At 40.7% G+C, this 21,495-nt stretch overlaps 1 protein-coding gene across 1 annotated transcript; it reads left to right on the top strand.

The window, feature by feature from the left end:
* The first annotated feature begins 9,625 nt into the window (after positions 1–9,625).
* Positions 9,626–12,585, top strand: LOC114775555 (myosin regulatory light chain 2, atrial isoform-like). Its single transcript, XM_028966557.1, has 6 exons — positions 9,626–9,762; positions 9,991–10,066; positions 12,011–12,115; positions 12,197–12,275; positions 12,349–12,397; positions 12,481–12,585. The coding sequence occupies exons 1-6, from the start codon at positions 9,727–9,729 to the stop codon at positions 12,583–12,585; spliced, it is 450 nt and encodes a 149-aa protein (XP_028822390.1). The 5' UTR covers positions 9,626–9,726.
* The last annotated feature ends 8,910 nt before the right edge of the window (positions 12,586–21,495 follow it).

Raw genomic sequence — 21,495 nt, 5'->3', positions numbered from 1 at the left:
TGCAATCCTGACCTTGTGTGGATGTTGTTGTGTTCCTTGTCTACGCAGTCTTGTGAACCGCCTCATTACCGCGGCCTTATCAACTAAGGAAACTGATGAAGCACAGGAATACCCGCTTTTGGAAGATTCAATAGACCTCAGCGATTTGCAGCTGTTCCAAGAATCTCTCCATGAGAATGAGAGCAACTAACCCTTTGTGTGTAAAATGTATTGCTTTGTTTATGAACTAATAGTTGAAAATCCTACAGGATTGGGGAAAGTAACATTACATGATAAACAGGAGGGAAATGTTGGAAAAAGTATATAAATTATCATGCAATCATCTTTTTCTATTACTTCTGTATTTGGAATGTTAACCTCTGGCAAACACCAGCTATATTAAATATTAGCCAACATCTGTATTTGTAATGATAACATCATAACATCATTAGCTGCTTGGAAGAGAAACCGTGGAACAAGAGAAGGGTTGCAAAATAAGTTCGCAGGGGCGAGGTGACCGAGACCTGGCGGGACCTGGGAAAACAGCAAATGGAGAACTTGCAGATGGAGAAAGGAGGAGACCATCGATCATGAGATAAACAACAGTGAAGTTCTACGAATTTCTATGTTCGGAACAAACCCAGCTGACGTCTGAATGTACCACCCAGTATTGAATAAAAGGAGGCGGCACGTCAGAAACCACAGAGCTGTTGGAGGCATGCTGTAATGTGTGTCTCTGATTGCTCTCCTTGCAAGTAAAACGGACTCAATTGCTTCGTGTCTTTCTTCTCCAGTCATTTAATAAGTGTTAGAACTCTGACAATGGTGCTTACAAGTAACATTAAATACAAACAGTAACATTAAATACAAAGGTATAAATACAATTTTAAAAACACAATATACAAAAAAGGGCACATGGTGGAGAGTGCAAACCATGTAAGCAATGTAGTAAAACAGAGCTTGTAAGTGTTAAAGTGTCAAAGTGAGGTAGTTGGGGGCTTGTGCTCTTGCTCTTCTTAGTTTGCGGAGGAAGTAGAGACGCTGCTGTGCTTTCTTGGCCAGTGCAGTGGTGTTTTCTGTGCAGGAGAGATCCTCAGTGATGTGCACACCCAGGAACTTGGTGCTGCTCACTCTCTCCACAGATGCACCGTTGATGGTCAGAGGAGCATGCTGAGTATTTCCTCTCCTGAAGTCAACAACAATCTCTTTCATCTTCTCCACATTCAGAGAGAGATTGTTGTCTCCGCACCACGTGGCCAGGCGGCTCACCTCGCTTCTGTAGTTAGACTCATTCCTGTTAGTGTCATCCGCAAACTTGATGAAGACGTTGGAGCAGTGTAACAGAGTGCAGTCATGGGTCAGCAGAGTGAAGAGAAGGTGCAAACAATTGGGTGCAATTGGGTGCCAACACAGGTGCAAACAATTGGGAATCTTGGGATGATGACACACACGAAATTCTGGCCCGGATCGCGGAACTGGGTCACCCCTCTGAAATCCATCTTCCTCTAGTCAGCAATGGATTGATTTCTCTGGGATGCTCAACGTATATTCAGGAAATATGGCATATAGAACTTATTTGGAGTCCAGTTGTGTATTATAATGTAACATTGGGCCAGTGTGGCCAAGCAACCCGAACCGCCAAGGTGCCGTCCCCACACAATCACTTTCACACACTGTTGTGTTAAGGTGGTGTATTGGACTAAGTCAAATACTATCAGGTGGAATCAGCAGATGGCTTGTAGGGGGCAGGCAGTACAGGCAAAGTAGGGAAATCCAGTGATGCCATACGATCACTCTGCACCAGGATGCTCTCTGGAAAAGATTTACCATCCACATTGGAGCCTGACTGTAATTCGTTTTTTTAACCAGGCTGAATATTGAAACTGTTTAATTTCCAGCAGTGTCTGCGTACAAGGTGGACAGCAAGTACCGCTTCTCCCTTAGAATGAAGGGATTATGGGGGATCAGTAGGTTACTAAAATATACTGGAGCATGACTAGTGTTGTCAACAGACCAGGTACTTCGGAACCAAGTTGGTACTACAAATTTAATGTTAGGGTACAAGGTTTCTGAAGTATCAGTAAACCGGTAGCTTCTTCTTTGTAAAAGCACAGAGACATGGCAGTGCTGCTGATAAGGCCACTTGTTTTTATGTTATATACTCTATATTAATTTGAATGTGGATTGAAATAAACATTGGCATTTACTTAGTTAATTGTTAGCATAAGTGTGGCTAATGCTAATGTGAGTATCAGAATAACGTTTCATGGTTAACTATTTAATGCTCTTATAGCGTTTAAAAAAGGACATAATAGCGGACTATTTTTACACACCAGAACACACCACTTGTTTGGGACACAATCTCCAGCTTGCTGTAGAGATAAACTTTCACAATAGCTTGCCAGAAAACAGGACAGATCTGTACTCTCCAGACCACAAACTCATTTATGATGAACCCACTCAATGGAATTCTTCATAAGATATGGTGGAACGTTTCCTAGAGCAGCAGCAGGTGCTGGCTGAAGACAGGAAAAAATCGTATCTGATTCCAAAAGACTCTCTAACCTGCCATTACAGTTTTAGAAACTGTTAAAGCAATCCTGGACCCACTCAGTCCCTTTTACAGATGCACTTATATATGATATATGAATGTCTAAGTCATGAACAAAGTGACTTTGATTAGCTCAGGAGATAAAGGAAAAGATAACAGAGTAGCTTTAGCATAGCTAAGGTGACCTACAGCTGCGGCTTCTTTTGACACTGCAACTTTCCTTCATCCAAGATTTAGGGAAAGGGTTTGTTTCTTGTGATGATGTGAAGCAAAGTCCCGTGGATGAGGTGAGGAAAATGGGCAATGAAGGAAGTGCATGTCAGGTCTCTGGAGAGTCGAGTAAAGTCAGGCCATTTCTCTGGCTTTTTGTTAAATCCTAGACCCTCATTTCACTTCACTTATAAAGTCCAGTTTATCAAGAGTCCCCCTGTAGACACAGACAAAGTTAAATTCACCCTAGTTAGGCTGACCTAGTTAGGGTACCGGGCCACTGTAGCACCAATATACCACATATTTAAGTATCGGTCGTACAGTGCAACCGTCTGCCGCTGCTTCTGTTGTTTTTCTCCGAGACACGGAATCAAAACACACAGACAACTGGCAGACCCCAGTGAAGAGACCAGCAAATAAATCCTGGTTCCTGCCAACTGCTAAACAAGGACATACCATGAAACAAACCAGAGGGTCACCACAGCCACCACTACAGCTTCAGGGATCTTCAAGTGGACCAGTAACATCATTATGTACACGTAATCTAGACCATGACACTGGACTACATTCTGGACTTCTCCAACCCTACAACTGTAGGACCTATTATTATATCATCCCCAACCCTGCACTGACACCATTTGCAGGTTCACTCTACCCTGGAAGGGGGTCCCTCTTTACTTTACTTTACTTATTTAGCAGACGCTTTTATCCAAAGCGACTTACAAGAGGAAGACACCAGCAATTCTGTCCTCCGTCCACTTTCACACTGCAATTTACATTTACAGCATTTATCAGACGCCCTTATCCAGAGCGACTTACAATCAGTAGTTACAGGGACAGTCTCCCTGGAGCAACTTAGGGTTAAGTGTCTTGCTCAGGGACACAATGGTAGTAAGTGGGATTCGAACCTGGGTCTTCTGGTTCATAGGCGAGTGTGTTACCCACTAGGCTACTACCACCCGCTCAGATTGTTAGGTGCTAGACGAAGAAAAATTATAATGTATTTATACATTTTCTGTATAATCACTCTCTGTATCACTCCTTCCCAAGGTTTCTTCCTTTCTTTTTTTTCTCTCTCCTAGAGTTTTTTTTTTGTGTGGAGTTTTCCTTGTGTGCAGAAGGGTCAAGTGTGGGGGGTGTCAACTGTAGGGCCTGTCAAAGCCCATTGAGACATACTGTATGTGATTTTGGGCTATATAAGAAATAAATGTTGTTGTTGTTGTTGTTCTTGCTTTCAGTACTGCAGGGTATATTTTATGCCTGAAATGCTCAAGACCGATGTTAGTGTTTCTTTCTGAACATCTGGAAAAGAATGGCAAAAAACTAATGTTTAAGAACAGTGTGTTATTCAGTCATGTTTATTAAATTATTGTATGTTATTAATAAAAATAGCTTGTTGTTTAATTCACATTTTGTGTTTGCTTTGGTACCGAAATTGAGAGAACCGTGGATTATCACTGGTATTGTTACGGAATACTGAAATTTTGCTACCGTGACAAGCATGACCATGCAAAGCTTTAAAGGTGAGAAGTAGAAAAAGTTAATATGGTATTTGTATGGTATACAAAACGATACAGTAGTTCATACCATCTTGTGCATGTGAGAACCCTGGCTGCAGAGTTTTGAACAAATTGGAGTTTATTCAGGGAAACAGCAGGGCAGCCATAAAACAGAGAGTTACAGTAGACCAGTCTAGATGCATGTACTAATTTCTCTGCATCAGAGTTGGAGAGAGACTCCAACTCCAACTGATAGAAGAAAACAAGAACAATCCTCGAATCCTATTTGACAACATTGCTAAATTAAGCAGACCTAATGATAGTTGCATAGGGTTAGGGTAGTAAGGAGCAAGCACTTTGAATCACATTTGGTCTTAATTAACTCATTCATAGCTATGTTCCTTAAAAATAGACATTATAAAACTAATAAAGTACCTTGAAAGAAAAAACCTTGATCCTGAGGTTTTAGCAAATTACAAACTGTCCAAAATCCTTTTAGCTACGCCATTTTTGTTCCAATCTGTGTGTCCTGCTTCAGTTAAGTTTATTATACCATAGAGCCTTCTTTTTGGCCCGATTCAAGAAAAGGCCATAAATGAGGGGTCAGATAGAAATGTGATATGTCATATGGGTGAGGTGAGGTGTTCTGGATAACTGTTTTTGTCATATAACTGGATTGCATTTTGTCAGACCTCTACCCTAAGACCTATTGGGACAACTTGATTGTCCCACCTGAAGGCTGATCTTAAGGTCACTGAGGCACACAAACCCCTGACCATTGCCAGGGGGGGCTATGAAATAAAAGAATCTGCATTGGATTATAACTAAAAACATTCCTTTAATTAGATGGCCTATTTCAAATTATTGCCAATATTCAAAGTCAGCTTTATTGTCAAAGTCAAAGTCAGCTTTATTGTCAATTCTGCCACATGTACAGGACATGCAGCGAATTGAAATTACGTTACTCTCAGACCCATACAAGTAACATTAAATACAAAACAGTAACATTGAATACAAAGGTATAAATACAATTTTAAAAAACACAATATACATTTTAAAAACACCATATACAAATAAGGGCACATGGTGGAGAGTGCAAACCCATGTAGTGCAACAGAGGTAAGTTTAAAGTGACAAAGTGACAAGTGAGGTAGTTGGCAGACCAAAGCTGCACAGAGGGGAGCTGCTGACATCGACTGGAGCTATAGTTGGCGGTGGAAGGAATACTTTGAGGAGCTGGGATACCTGGGTATGGACTGGCCAATCTCAGGGGGAAAAAGTTGCTGAGGTAGTCAAATAGCCACACAGCGTGCATGGTCAGTTTGTGTGTGTTAGGGTTCAGAAAGTTTGTGGAGCAGAAGAGGGGAGTGAGGGGAGTGGGGGCAGAGCCGGGAGGGAGTTGAGTTTCCTGACAGCCTGATGGGTGAAGCTGTCCTTCAGTCTGCTGGTCCTGGCCTGGAGACTCCGCAGTCTCCTCCCTGATGGCAGCAGGCTGAAGAAGGTTTGCATTGGGTTGGGATCAGCTGCTATGCCGAGGGCTTCTTGGTGAGCGAAAAATATGACTCATATGACTCAAGAAAAGCTTGCACATACACTATCTTTCCTCACGTATCTGAAAGTGAAGTAATTGTCATTTTAATACACTGTAACACAGCACACAGTGCACAGAACCTCTGCATTTAACCCATCACCCTTAGTGAGCAGTGGCAGCCATGATAGGTGCTCAGGGAGCAGTGTGTGGGGACGGTGCTTTGCTAAGTGGCACCTCAGTGATTCGGGGGTCTGATTACGGGGTTCGCTTCCTTAACCACTAGGCCACCACTGCCCCATAATACACAGGATCAGATGGCTATATGATTATTTAGTGCAACTTCAAAAAACAGTAATTCCAATAAATCCTTGAACCGTCACCTTATCGTGGTGGAGGAGTTTGAGAGCCCTAATGATCCTAGGAGCTATGTTGTCTGGGGCACTTGGTGCCCCTGGTAGGGTCTCCCATGACAAATTGGTCTTAGGTAAAGCGTGAGACAAAGAATGGTTCAGAAGACCCACAGGAGGACCCACCACAGGAGGAACATGAAGGGTCCAGTGCAATGTGGATTAGGTGGCAGACTGAGGCAGGAGCTTTGGTGGTCCGATCCCTGGACAAGGACAAGGCTTGTGGAAGAGGTTGAGCGGTACCGGCTAGATATAGTCTGATGGGGAGCTGCTGACATCGACTGGAGCTATAGTTGGGCGGTGGAAGGAATACTTTGAGGAGCTGGGATACCTGGGTATGGACTGTCCAATCTCAGGGGAAAAAGTTGCTGAGGTAGTCAATAGCCACACAGCGGCAGTTGACACCCGGGGTTCATGAGATCTGTCCTGGTATCTCATGGCTATGTATGTTGAAGAGCTATGTGGTTGACACGTCTCTGCAACATTGTGTGGACATTGGGGGCAGTTCAGGTAGAGTGGCAGGCTGGGGTGGTGGTCCCTGTTTTTAAAAAGTACCGTGTTCCAACTATAGAGGGATCACACTCCTCAGCCTCCCTGGACAGGTCTACTGGAGAGGAGGGTCCGGTCGATAGTTGAATCTCAGATTGAGGAGGAGCAATGTGGTTTTCGTCCTGGCTGTGGAAATGTGGACCAGCTCAGATTGAGGAGGAGCAATGTGGTTTTCATCCTGGCCATGGAACTGTGGACCAGCTCCCTTGCTGGGGTGATGGAGGGGGCATGGGAGTTTGCCCAACCAATGTGTCCCCAGGGGCACCCTATGGAGGGCGCTCCAGGAGTATGGGGTGTATGACCTTTTGTTAAGGGCAATTCAGTCCCTGTACCAGAGGAGCATAAGTTTGGTCCGCATAGCCGGCAGTAAGTCGGACCTGTTCCCGGTGAGGGTTGGACTCCGCCAGGGCTGTTACTGGTTCTGTTCATAACCTATATGGACAGAATTTCTAGGGGTGTCGAGTTTGGTGGCAGGAGAATCTTGTCTCTGCTTTTGCGCTTGATGTTGTCCTCCTATCTTCATCAGGCTCTGACCTTCAGCTCTTGCTGGGAAGGTTCGCAGCTGAGTGTGAAGCAGCTGGGATGAGGATCAGCACCTCCAAATCTGAGACCATGGTTCTCGACCAGAAAAGGGTGGCTTTCAAACTCCGGGGTCGGGACAGTGGTCCTGCCCCAAGTAGAGGTGTTTAAGTATCTCGGGGTCTTGTTCACGACTGAGGGAAGAAGGGACCAGGAGATTGACAGGTGGATTGGGGCAGCGTCTGCAGTGATGCGGACACTAATCCAATCTGTCGTGATGAAGGGGGAGCTGACCCAGAAAGCAAGGCCCTCAATTTACATGACGATCTACGTCCCATTCCTCACCAATGGTCATGAGCATGAGCTTTCCAAAAGAAGGAGATCGCACATACAAGCAGCCGAAATGAGTTTCCTCCATAGGGTGGCTGGCACAGCCTTAGAGATAGGGTGAGGAACTTGGACATTCGGGAGGGACTCAGAGTAGAACTGCTGCTTTGAAAGGAGCCAGTTGAGGAGGTTTGGGCATCTGGTCAGGATGCCTCCTGGACGCCTCCATGGGAAGGTGTTTCGGGCATGTCCTGCCGGCAGGAGGCCTCCGGGTCGACCCAGGACATGCTGGACAAATTATATCTCCAATCTGGTCTGGGAACATCATGGGGTCTTGCCGGAGGATCTGGTGGAGGTGGCTAAGGAGAGGGCTGTCTGGGATTCCTTACTTGGAATGCTGGCCCCGCGACCCGGACGCGGATAATCGGAGGAAAACGAAGACAAATACAAAGTCCACCAAGACATTATGGACTGTAATGACCTCATTAAAAGTCCAAATTTCACAAAGCCACTGCTCTTCAGATTAACTTTAATCATGTTACCCTGGATTTTATAAATTTTCCTTGCACAGATACAGTCTATGATGAAAGTAACTACCAGGGTTTTGGGTGGGCTTACCAGCAGGCAGTTGGATAGACCACTCTGCCTGCTGCCTGAACTGTCATCTTGGAGTAATGGTTCATCAAGGAGGCTTAAAATTCTGACCTTAACTGTATGTTAATCACTCATGATAAGAGCTTCTAGAGTCCTTGGGCATATAGCCATTATTTTGTTTACATTATTATTCTGGCACAGAGTGACACCAGTTCCTTTGTGTGTGCTTGATCCTGAGTGGAGAGAATAGAGAGCTGTTGTTTCTTTTCATTGAGAGAGCAGTAAAGCAATATTGGTGGATCTGTGTGTAACAAGCTGGTTAAAGATTTAAAAGAAATAAATGAATAGAATAAAATGCTCAGCTTCCTGTGTCTGCTGACTTTCTGTTCACTACAGCATCCTGATTTCAGCTTTGTGCTGACCATCTGCAATCAGCAGAGGCCCCCAAGAAGGTCTTCACACATCTTTTCTTTATCTTATCTTGGTGTTTTGCACCAAGAATAAACATGCTTCTGAAATGTTTTAACCTTTATAACCCCACACTGACTCGCTTTGTTTTCGTTGTGCATGTATTGAGATGTATTGACAAAGTTCTGTAGATGCAGAACGAAATGTCTCTACCATAAAAAAAAGGGGTCCAGTTGCCATGACTCAACTTTCTGACAAATTCACCTGGATAACTGAGAACGGACTGCCTTACGTTCCTGTGGTTTGCAAAGAATTCTTTCAGTTTTGTGATAGACTCAAAAATGCTTAAAACTACTCAGAGCATATCAGTGCAAATATATGTATGTGTGTGTGTGTGTGTATATAAAATTTCATCAGCGAGAGCAAACCAGGCCACTTTCATCTGAGCCAGCTCATCTTCATAAATAATCCATTCCTCCTTTTACTTTCTCCCTCCTCTGCTAGATTATGGTAGTCAATAATGCATATGCTAACTTGCAATTTTCATTCTGTTGCAGACTGAGAAAATGGTTGTCAAGTAGGTTGTGACAAGCAATATTAACAATATTTTGTTTTAGTATGCTAACTACTTTCTGTAGTGCCTGTCTCTAAGACAATTATTTTGATGTCCTTGTCCTATGTTTAGTGCCAGCCAAGTCTTCATTCCATTCCATTGTTGCACCAGACTGGGAATCCAAACCCTTAGGCACTTATTACAGACCTTAGAGCAGCAACTTTTTGGATAGCCATGTAAGGGCCTGTAGAAGCCAATGCTTTCTTTTTATAGGAGTGTATGAGATAAGATTGTGTCATACATAAGTGTGTAATGAGATGAACTGCTGTCCAGGGTTCTGTTAATCCAGAACCTCACAGTGAAGTCCAAGAACAATGGTGAGTAAAGGAAAGCTTTCTTTTAAAGCATTACCATTACTTTTTAAAGCTTAATATCAAAATATTTTTTCATCTATTTAGACATTGAAAAATTTTTGTTATACTTATCATAGCCTGTAATCAAACATTTTGGTAAAATAATTTGACTTTCTCCAGGCCAGCAAGAAAGCAGCTGCCAAGAGAGGAAAGAATGCCCAGAGAGGCTCATCAAATGTGTTCTCCATGTTTGAGCAGTCACAGATCCAAGAGTTTAAAGAGGTACTGCATATTGCAATGCTATTACATTATTTCATACCAGTAGTATGTAAGTACGTATATAATTTATATCAGTAGTATTGGCAGTTTCTAAGATTTATTGTCATATGTACAGAGTACAGTGTACAAGGTACAATGAAATTATTAGTAGAATACTGCTTCACAGCCTAGAACATTAACAGTGCAATAGACAGTAATGGGTGTTTACTGTGATTTACTCAATTCTGTCAGGCTTTTGGATGCATTGACCAAGACCGAGATGGTGTCATTAAAAAACAGGACCTGAAGGAAACCTATGCACAACTTGGTAATTTTTCTTTTGTTTATTAATTAGCATTTGCTCATTAACTCTAATATCATTACCAAAGCAGTCATATTAATAAAAAACTTATGTAATTAAAATTAACTTATTGCCAAGTAATTCTTTCAACAGCTTCATAAAATGTATATTTTAATATCAATATTTAAAAACTATATTATACATTCATCATGTCTTCTTTACTGTATTTGGCTTTTTGATAGCATTTTTAAAATCATGAGTAGTGGTGTCTGTTTTAATGGAATTGTTACATGTTTAGGCTAAAACATAATTCCTATTATAGGCAATGCTAATATCTTTTTTTATGCATTGAAAATTTTACTCACCTTCTTGGTTCATTGGACCAGAGGTCTTATGTTGGCTGGTACATGTGTCAAAATGGCTTTAATGCAAACACAGCCAGTCAGTCACAGTTGGTCACTTTTGTCCATTTAAAAAATTTATGTACTATGAGAGCTGGATCATTGGTTGTCAGACATTTTCTTAATGAGATATAGACTATTGGTCTGAAGTTTTGTAACAATTATATATTTCATGAAGTTCAATACGCAGAAATTAAGGCATAGAACAAATAAACAATGTTACAACTAAAAGAAACCAATGGTATTCATTTATAAACCAAAATGTAATCTAAACTGTTCTTCCCACTTGCAGAAGTTTGTTTTGCTATTCCAGTTCATCTCAAACCAGCTCAGGTCTGGAGACTGTGCTTGCCACTCCATGTTTTCAAGCTTGCCAACTTGTCCTTTTTCCATAAATTAGTCTTGGCATAGTTTGGACTTATGCTTTGGGTCATTATCCTGCTGTAGGAGGAACTAGTTATACCAGCACTTTGCTACATAAGTATTGTTATGTATTGTTATGTATTGTGCTGTAGTATTGTTTTGAATCATGTGTCAGTGTCAGTCAGCAACACTGGATCCACTAAAAAGAAGCCCTAGATCATCAGACGTCCTCCTCCATGTTTGACAGTTGATGTCACACACTGAGGAACCATTCTTTTGCTTACTCAAAGTAGGGCTGCACAATTAATCTAATTTTAATCACGATTTTGGCTGCCACGATTAAATTAAGATTGTCGGCAATATTTACATTTAAATAGCTAATCACCAGGGGGCAAACGAAAGCATAGGCTGAGCAGCAATCTCAAATTGTAACACATTGAGACATGTGTGGCTCCGCGGGCACCAGCAAGAAATACGCAGAATTTACGCAGAAATCCCTCATTTGGGGTTGGAAAATGTTGGCAACACTAAAAGATATATACACTATAGGTAAATAAACTAAATGTTGCATTCAGCCTCTCAGCATGCGCCAGTATTTGTATGAGAAGCATGATTGAATGAGCTTGGAACCCCATGAGCGAAAATGTTGGACTTTTTTTTATGCAACGAGCAAACAAAGAATCAATGTATAACATTTTATGAGTAAGATTTTTTTGATCATCATGTTAAAAAAGTTTGTGTTCACCAAATAATGTTATTGATGTTACAGACCATCTGTCTTCCCACCCCCACCCTATAGATAAGGCACCTCTATATATTGAATCATTTACATGAGTGTTGTGTGATATGATTACCACACACAAAGTTGTAAATTAATTTTAAGTTTGTACTTGACTGCTTGTACTTACCATTTACGCACTTACAGCTGAATGCCATAAGAAAAGAACACTTATGTACATAATACGCTCATGTATTAATTAATTATTAGTATTTTAGTTGTTCTTTAGACACCAATGTGTCAATTACCTTAAACTTATGTATTTTTCTAAAATAAAAACTATTCACAAGATGTTCTTGTGAACGTGTGTCTATATTTCACCATGTGGCACAATAGAATTCTCTAATCTATGCCTGTAAAAATCTCTGTCTTTCATATATTTTGTGTGTGTGTGTGTGTGTGTGTGTTTGGGGGGTTGGGCAATTTCAGGGAAGTTAAATGTGAGTGATGAAGAGCTGGAGGCCATGCTGGCAGAGGGGAAGGGCCCAATAAATTTTACAGTGTTCCTAACTTTGTTTGGAGAGAAGCTCAATGGTAAGGATAATAATAGATCTAAATGCAGGTAATGCATGAATTATTTGGTCTGTATTACAATGTGTTTGCTTGTGTTATTAGGAACTGACCCAGAGGAAAATATCTTGGCTGCTTTCAAACTATTCGATCCAAGTGGCACAGGATTTGTCAATAAGGATGAGTGAGTTACCAGCACAAATATTGTGAGGATTCTAGTGCCCATTTATTATATGTGTGTGCTCCTCTCTAAATAGGTTCAAAAGGCTTTTAATGAACCAAGCTGACAAATTCTCAGCAGATGAGGTTGGTACGTTTATATTATATGGGCAGTCACATTTTACATTTTGTATTTAAAGAAATCTAATTACTCTGTTTTAACTGTTCAGGTGGACCAAGCTTTTGCTGTGGCACCTATTGACGTGAGCGGCAATATTGATTATAAATCCCTGTGCTACATAATCACCCATGGAGATGAGAAGGAAGAATCATGAAATACTTTAATAAAGCTTATATATAGCAAATAAATGCTTTAGAATTCTATATGCATTTTGTGACATAAGCATTTTGTTCATGTGACATTAAAATATTAAAAGTGAAAGTGAAGTGATTGTAATTTGGAAACACAGCACAGCACACGGTGCATACAACAAAATGTGTCCTCTGCATTTAACCCATCATCTCTTGTGAGCAGTGGGCAGCCATAATATGCACCCGGAGAGCACTGTATAAGGACGGTGCTTTGCTCAGTGGCACCTCAGGGGCACCTTGGCGGTTCGGGATTCGGTGGTTTGGCAATCTTATTATAACTAGTGCATTTCCTTACCTGCTAGGCCAACCACTGCCCCCCATGACCACTGCCAAACAACAGCACCCCAGTATAATATAAAAGATTGTAGCTCAGTGCACTCAAAAATGATTTGTTGTGTTAACTTAATTCAATAATGACACCTATTTCCACATATTTGAATTATACTATTTGAAACTAAGGCAGGCGAATAGAAGGGTCATCACCAAGGCCAACACTGCAAATTGTTCTTTGCTCACCAAGATTTAAAATCTTAGATCTAGAAATATGAGATTAATTATCTTATTTTTAGTGTTATCTTCTAGTTTAGTATCTTGGAATTCATTGCATATTCTTAAATTAAGAATGAACATGTCTCTATTGCCTTAGTTAGTCAGAAAATCTTAAAACTGAATAATTTACTGGTAAAACAAGCTAAATTAGACACAATTATCTTTCACACAAGTTAAAAACTTGTTTTAAGATTCTGTGACACAAACTCAAGTTTAATTGCTTGGATTAAGAATCACACAAATGGCACATATTTTTAAAAAAAATCAGTTTTTCACATATAGGACTCTAGCTTCTTAAAAATTTAGTTACACATTCTTTAAGTACATCATAAAAAAAGGGACATTTAATTAACTGTAAAGGGCGCATGCCAGTGGCTCATCAGCCCCGCTCCTGCATCTAAGTACTTTGGGGCATGACCATTTGTAGAAAGTCACGCCCCAGGAGGAGGAGGTGAGTGCAGTGACCCTTGTGTGCTGACATCACTGCACTCACCTCCTCCTCCTGGGGCGTGACTTTCCACAAATGGTCACGCCCCCATGTCTATGTGCAAAAATATCATTAACATTATATTTCATTGGCACAAAAAACCTTTCTTTAAAACTAACAGGAAAGTAAGATGTGTAATCAATAAGCTCATGCAGTAACTCGGTTGCCTGGGCAAGAATGGGCACTGTCACTTCATAAGCCAACTATTTTTTATCAAAATTGAAAGTTTCATAACGCTGATATTCAAAAGCCACTAAAGAGGAATCATTTACAAAGATATCCTTTATCAGTCCAAACACAGGTAATGTACCACTCACATCTGAGATAATCATAGACTTCCCACTAAAGTATCCCGCCTGATTCTATGCCTCTGATTGGTTAAATGTAAGTGTTGAAAAAACTGATAACACCATTCTGTTTCATCGTACGGAGGACGATGAGTCAGTAATCAGAGGGAGCCGTAGGGGAGGGGTGAGCGAAGCTTATAAAGAAGGAGCAGAAGCAGAAGGGGCGATGAATTTGCCTCACACATATATCCACATTTAGACAAATTGGAAAATCCCCCTGCTTATGACCCTAACGGTAGCACTCCCACACCAAATACTATATCTCGGGGGAGAGTACAAAATTGGTCTAAAAAATGGGGTGAAGTGTTTGACAATTCCTCCGAACCGCAAAAATTGGCAGTAACTGAAGCTAATCAATATCCCCTTATAGAGGTGGCCAACCCTAATGTGGACTCAGGTGAACAATCTACAACCCTCTTGGTATATCGGACCTGGACGCAGGACGATATAAAAGAGTGGTGGAGGGCGTCACTTCCTATAAGGAGGATATGCAAAAATTCGAAGAAGATATGGAAGGAATAAGACATTCTTATCACTTAAATGGGAGAGAGGTACAGCAGATATATATGCAAGCAATGGGACACGATTGGCACCATGTAAAAGGTAACTGGTCTCCTTTAAGGGTTACAGGAGACCTTCTAAAACACGTTGACACAGAATTGAGAAATAAAACAATGAGTTATTGGGAAGAATACGGGAAAGGTACAGAAAGAGAGCAAATTACACTGAAATTGGGAGAGTTAAACAAGAGGAGAATGAGAAGTTTTGAGGATTATAAACTAAGAATGGAAGCTGTTTTTAAACTGCATAGCGGTCTTAGAGATGACGGGGCTGATGGGGGTGTGTACCATCAGCAATTAAAAAATGCTTTGCATAATGGATCAAAAGACTGTGTGCGCAGTTGGGTAGAAAAACATATGATAGGAATGCCCACTAGGAGCTTGGATGAGTACATTGATCACGCCGTTCACATCGACAAATTAATAAGAACTAAAAAAGTAAAAGATAAACTTACAAAGAAACCGGACACCTTTTGGGGAAGTATCGGGACTGACGCGGAAACATTTTACTAGGACAGCCGAGGCAGAGGGAGACAGAGAGGACACTTCCAAAAGGGCAGAGTAGGAAGGAGAGGAGGTATCCAGGGACGAGGGTGGACACTACGTGGCCAATGGGGAGCAGGCTGCTGGTCTTGCGGGAAGCCTGGGCATATGCAGGGAGCCTGTCGTTCAGGGCCAAAAGATAACACAGCATGACTGGAGCAGAAACTGCATGGGCCAAAGTACACAGAGGATGAAACTCATGTGAAACTCATTTAAATCAAGAAAGACTAGAAATAGTCTTAATGGTAAATGGGAAAGAAATCACATTCCTCTGTGACTCTGGAGCATGCAGAACTACATGTAAGGAACACATACCCTATAGTGAACTAAGTGATGAGGTAGTAATTGTACGATCAGCTAATGGGGGTAAAACTGTAGTCACTGTTTCTAAACCAGTTTGGGTAAGAGATCCTAAAGGTATATCATGCAAAATGTCCATCCTTTTTATGCCAGAATGTCCTGTTAATTTGTTGGGAAGAGATGGCTTACTCAATCTAGGTTTGGCGCTCGTCTCCACTCCTGAGGGGAGACTGGTCATCAAACGCAGAGCCGAGCTACAACGAGGTGACCTTTTCCCCCTAGAAGGAAGAAGCGTTCCAAATTTTTACTACACACTCGACAAGAACCTCATAAGGTGGGAACTGAATTGCTAAAGGTAGTGGGACACTGTCAACCAATCATGACAGGTGTGGAACCCATGCCCTCTGATGAACTACACATCACCATGTGGTACAAAAACACTCCTGGGCCTGATCCAACATATGAAAACAAACTGTCACAACTCACCCCAACAACCATAACAATTTCTTGTGTTTACTCGGACGGGCAAGGTAACGTGGTGGCAGAGGTCACCTTACCTACCCCGCTCAGAGCCATGCTCCGGGGATGGTACCCACCTCACATCTCATTGTATAAAAACAAGGAGAGGAGTTGGAAGTCGTTGGGTAACATAGTTCAAGAAGGTGACAGTGCAACGGATTGGATAGACATGGGCGACAAATTGCAACATAGCGCTCACACAGGCTTGACCAGGAAATGGCTGTATTGGACAATACAGACCAAGGCTGGAGTACATATGAACTCCAGACACCAGTGACATCTTCTACTAACTGAAGATGAATATAGATGGGGGAAGTCAAATACTACTCTATGTTGACGATATATTAGTGGCTTCTCCGAGTCTAGAAGTATGCAAAGAAGACACTGTGGCCCTTTTTAAACACCTAGCTCAGGAGGGGCTGTCACGTCCATGCGGGCATGACGCGGCGGGTGAACGGAGAGGACGAAGAGTGACGAGGAATGAAGGACGCTTTCACCTGACATCACGGAACAGGGGTTTAATTAGTGAATCACAGGACAGGGGAGACATCCGAGACGAAGACACTGGTGAACATGGAACATAACTTCAAAGACCTGACAGCGGACAGAAACGAACAGCGCAGCTTTATACAATTAACACAGGTGAAAACGATTAGGGAACATTACACAGGACAACAATGAAACTCCGGTCCGGATCCTGATCCTGACCCGGACCGGAGTAACCCCCATTTCGGACCGGATCCTGACAGGGGCACAAAGTCAGTAAAAACAAACTGCAATTATGGAAACCACAGGTCAAATATCTAGGCCACCACCTTAGTGCAGGTGGCAGAACTATTCTAGAAGAACGAAAAACAGCAGTCCTACAGGCGCCAAAACCAATTACTAAGAAACAAATGATGTGATTCTTAGGCTTGACCAATTATTGTAGAAGTTGGGTTCCAAACTACGCGGAAATCACTTCCCCACTCACAGCTTTAATTTACTCTGAAGACCTAAAAATGACATCACCACTGAACTGGACGTCAGATGCAGAGAAAGCTTTTTGTGATATTAAACAAGCAGACCCTTACTCTGCTGGATGACTTTCTGCTTGAAAACGGTAGGCCATCTAGAGTAAAACGTATATCAGTTGAGTATATGAACCTATGAAAAGGATATAAAAAAATGTTGCCACTATACACTGCAAAAACTTGGAAGCAACCTCTTCTCCGAATTCCAGGATGAAGTCTTGATCAATCTAAACAAATGGAAAAACAGCTTAGAACAATGCAACAAGGTGTCATTTAGAAAGCTTGCTAACGCACAAAACGGGATCTGAAATCGGCGTAAGTAACTTTCTTTGCCAAGTTTTGATTTATTCAAAAAACTATTTGTGTAAAAATAAGAGTTACCAAGCCTTTGATGTCTTTGAAGCGAGGAAATTCTGTCAAGACATCAGATGATCTTATTTCATCCAGGACCATCTTGGGACGGTAGTCAAACGTCATCTTCATCTTGTTCTTGATCGGAAGAATATTTCATGAAGGAAATGGCCTCCTTGATGAGGTGCTCTTCCTTTGGATAGTTTTAAGCCTCCATGCTAGGTAACCACTGCCACTCTCCCCATCATAGAAATGTTCCTTTAAATTAGAACAGGTTAACTTAGTGTTAGAAAGATAGCATTACAGTCAAAAGCCAAAGATAATTAAAATAACTTATGTGTTCTAAATTATTTAAAGATTGGTCTAACATATCCATTTTTGGAATACGGATCCCGCAGGTTTGGGAAAATTTCAATGATGCCTTGAGCGTATAGCTCTCTCACACGCTGTGGTGGTGCTGTCCTGAGAGGAATAAGAGCGACATATTTATTTGATGTGTAAAAATAACTTCCAAAGCATAATACATTTCTCTATAAATATTGATTTTAATAAAAAATAAAGTTATCCATGCATTTCAGTCATGTCTGCAGCAAGAATGTTAACTAGCTTTCGCCGTGAGGAGTCTCTCAGGCTGTGGGTCCGAATATATTCCCTAATAAGTTGATCTCCACCTGGTTTCTTGCTCATAGCAGATTCAACCAACTGTTATTTGTTATTACAAACAGACATTTGTTATTACAAATCCTATTCGTAATTTTTTTATCATGTTAGCAAAAGCTTACATCCAACCTTTTTTGAAGCTGTCCATTGTACTTTCATCCGTTTTCTGGGAGGACTTTGATTTTCATCGTGGACAGGATCATCAGAGCTGCACTGCACAACTTCCAGGATGATTGTTTCATCAGACTCGCTCTGTGAAAGCGGTGATGCTGAATCTGTTACAGTTTCATTTACTTGAGAAAATGATGCTTCCCGATTGCAGTCAGATGACAGTGATCCTTGAGAACTAAGTTCTCTGAGACTCCAGAACTGACAAGAGAGAGAAGCAAAAATAAATTTTCACTGGTTGTCACCCAAAAGTCTTAGGGTACTTTGGTCATAATCTGCATGCAGTGTTTTTTTAAAAAGAAATAAGAATAGAGAAATATCTAATTTACCATTGCCAAATGTGATGGTGAATATACCAGTTGTGGGCTGCTGCACAAGCTCCTCAAATATTTCTGCATCCACCTCAGTTCCTGTCTCATCAAAAACTCTGATGTCCTCATCGATAGGTGAAATTGAGAACTTCACCAAAGCTTACAGAAAAATACAATGAATTTGTAAGTCTAAAATATTTAAACTACAATATTTAACCTACTGCCCAGCCGCACAAAATCGCCTAAAACATGTAAAACAGGTGTACCCAAAATAAATTGCATGCTGTTCTTGAACCATTTGGAGTATATGCATTGTTTTGGTCTCTTTTGAACGGAGATACTCCTCAGTTGTCAGAATCACTGTATGTCAACTTTAAACACACTAAAAAAGAGAAAAAAAATCATTTGCGCACTTGTGTCACACATGACAAATTCTTTCACCAGTTTTCTTTGGGATAACTAAAGATGCTGACTTTTAGGGGCAACACTGGATCAAATCCTCTTTAACAAATGTTTGCAATAACGAGTTAGTGATGGCTTACCAGCTTTCAAGAATTCTTCCATGTTTGGCTCAACAATCTTCACATATGTCTGTTCCTTATCGATTTTTGTTGTAATTAGCATGATGGCATTTAATTAGCATGATGGCATTTTTGAACTAAAATTATGAGTTTAAAAAACAAATGTAATTTGTTTTTTGAACTCATTTTGAGTTATCAACGTCTGAAAGCACAGTGGCAAATTTAATGCAGTAGTAGTGTTAATTTCGTCACCTATTTTTAATTTAGTCTTAAATGCTAAATAGGATAGCATATTGAATGTTTAAGATAGCTAAGAGGAATGTTATTTTAATAAGTTGCTTAGTCGATAACAGAAATGAAAATTGCAAATTAAGGAAGCTTACCGTGTTTCTTCAAGCGAGATGGACAGTTGCCGCTGAGAAAATTCTGCACGGCCTGCCAAGAAGACGGTGGTGGGCGGAGCTTTCGGTGGGAAATTTATTCAACACTGGATTGTTGAATAAATTTTACTCCGAGAGAGTAAAATGTCTTTACACTGTGAAGAGTTATTTTTAAAAAATATATTTTAACTCTGAAAATTAACACCAACACTTCATTTTACACTCACTATTGTTGAATTGACTCTTTTAGAGTTCCCATACTCTAACACTGCTTTTTTGACTCTTGTGATTTTACTGTGTATAAAGACAGATCATATACATTATACAGAACACTTGGAATTTTCTATGGTCTAAAGGTAAAGTTATGTGTGCTGTTTACAGTTTTTTTGTGTTACAAATAAATACTGATACAAGGTAAAGATTTTTTTTTATTCTATCATGTATCTCCAACTTTATCTCCAAGTTATATTTTCCAACCATAAAGCTGGTATCCGTTAACGCAACTGTAAAAATTAAAAATAAATCTCTATCCGTTTTATTAATTTTACAGCCGCTAATATTGATGACAGGGTTTTGAGAACCCTCAGCCGTGATGACCTGAAGGATCTCTTTCCTGGCCCTGAAAATTTTCTCAGGCAGAAGAAGCTGTGGGATGTCATCAGTCCACAGGTAAATATACTACATTCCAAAATAGCTTAGGGGATTGTCATCAGACGTGTTCCTTGTTTTTAATATATATAATGAATTATATATATATACACACACACACACACACACACACACACATATATATATAGATATATAAAATTCATTATATATATTAAAAGATAGATAGATAAAAACTTTTTTAATTGTCCCCACAATTTCAATAGTTTGAAAATGCTGCAGACCATGACACCAACAGCTGTAGTGGAAATAGGATTATACCTTCAGCAAGTGCTGTACCACCATGCCAGCCTCAGACCTCCACTCCCATACATGAAACCACTGCCAAAACAGTGAAACTGCCAGACCAGCCAGAGTATGTGTTGTACACAGATTCGGAGTTAAACATGGTTCGCAGCCAGTATTTTGCATTGCTCCGCAATCGAAAGAGCTAAGTTGCAGACTTATAAGAAACACGGTCACCAGCATGGTTGCAATCCTGCGTGCTAGTCCCCTGGGAAAAGTAGTGACATACCCCTCCAAACATGAACTGAGAGCAATGTCACAGAATATTGTTGACTATTATCCAATGTTACGGGATGCTGGAGATCTGCCATATGTAAGCATTATGTATTTTAAAGCCTAGTATGTGTGATGCGGAGTAAAAAAAACCATATCATTCTGTTATTATTTTGTTATCACAGCAGACCATATACTCCAAAATTTACAAACGAGTCCAAAATATTAAGTCCCCAAGGAAGAGCAGGGCCCCATGCCACAACGAGGAGTTGCAAAGATGATTCGCTTTGAGACAAGCAGAGAAGATGAGACAGATGGTGATACTAGTTCTTCATCTGCTTCACATGTAATTTGTAACGATGACCTCAGCGGTGACAACCTTAGTCCAGGTATATGCTAAAAGTGGTAAAATTAAGTTGTTGTGCCATAGTCCTACATAGAGTTGCAAAGGGGCGGAAAATTTCCAGTAAATTTCCGAAAAGTTTTCGGTAAATTTCCATGGTAAGTTAAGCTTGGGAATTTTGGAAATTAATGGGAATTAAGGAGAACTAACTGGGAATATATTATTTCCAAGCATAAATATAAACAGAAATCATAAGAAAACCTCCATGCAAAATGTTTTCAACAGATATTTCAACAGATTTATTTGTAAGTACAGTAGAATAAAACACGTTTCAATAACTTGTTTCATGGATGAATAAAAACAGAAATGTTGAGTTCAATATTACCATCCCCTAACCCCGCTCATTCAAAAATGCCCCCTGTTCAAAAATCTCCACAAAGTCCCATTCAAAAGGTTAAATGAAAAATGCCACTTATCCTCCAAAATGTCCTATTAAACATGCAAATCTTCCTTCAAGCAATCCTCTTTTCTCATTTTTGCTCAGTCAATAGACTCTTCCTGGACCTCATCATCATCCAACAACATGTCCACTTCCTCAGCATCCAACTCTGAGTCTTCCTCTTCAGTGTCACTTTCCATCCTTATTGAGGATGGCTC

The sequence above is a fragment of the Denticeps clupeoides genome, unplaced genomic scaffold (genome assembly GCF_900700375.1).
Source record: "Denticeps clupeoides unplaced genomic scaffold, fDenClu1.1, whole genome shotgun sequence".
In the NCBI taxonomy this organism is placed as follows: domain Eukaryota; kingdom Metazoa; phylum Chordata; class Actinopteri; order Clupeiformes; family Denticipitidae; genus Denticeps; species Denticeps clupeoides.
The sequence above is the reverse complement of the archived record's forward strand: the minus strand, read 5'-3'. Positions and strand labels throughout refer to the sequence as shown.

Coding starts and splice junctions, on each gene's coding strand:
- LOC114775555 (XM_028966557.1), top strand. CDS start 9,727: ATGTTTGAGCAGTCACAGATCCAAGAGTTTAAAGAG. Junction 12,276..12,348: donor GGATTTGTCAATAAGGATGA/GTGAGTTACCAG, acceptor CTCTCTAAATAG/GTTCAAAAGGCTTTTAATGA. Junction 12,398..12,480: donor ACAAATTCTCAGCAGATGAG/GTTGGTACGTTT, acceptor TTAACTGTTCAG/GTGGACCAAGCTTTTGCTGT.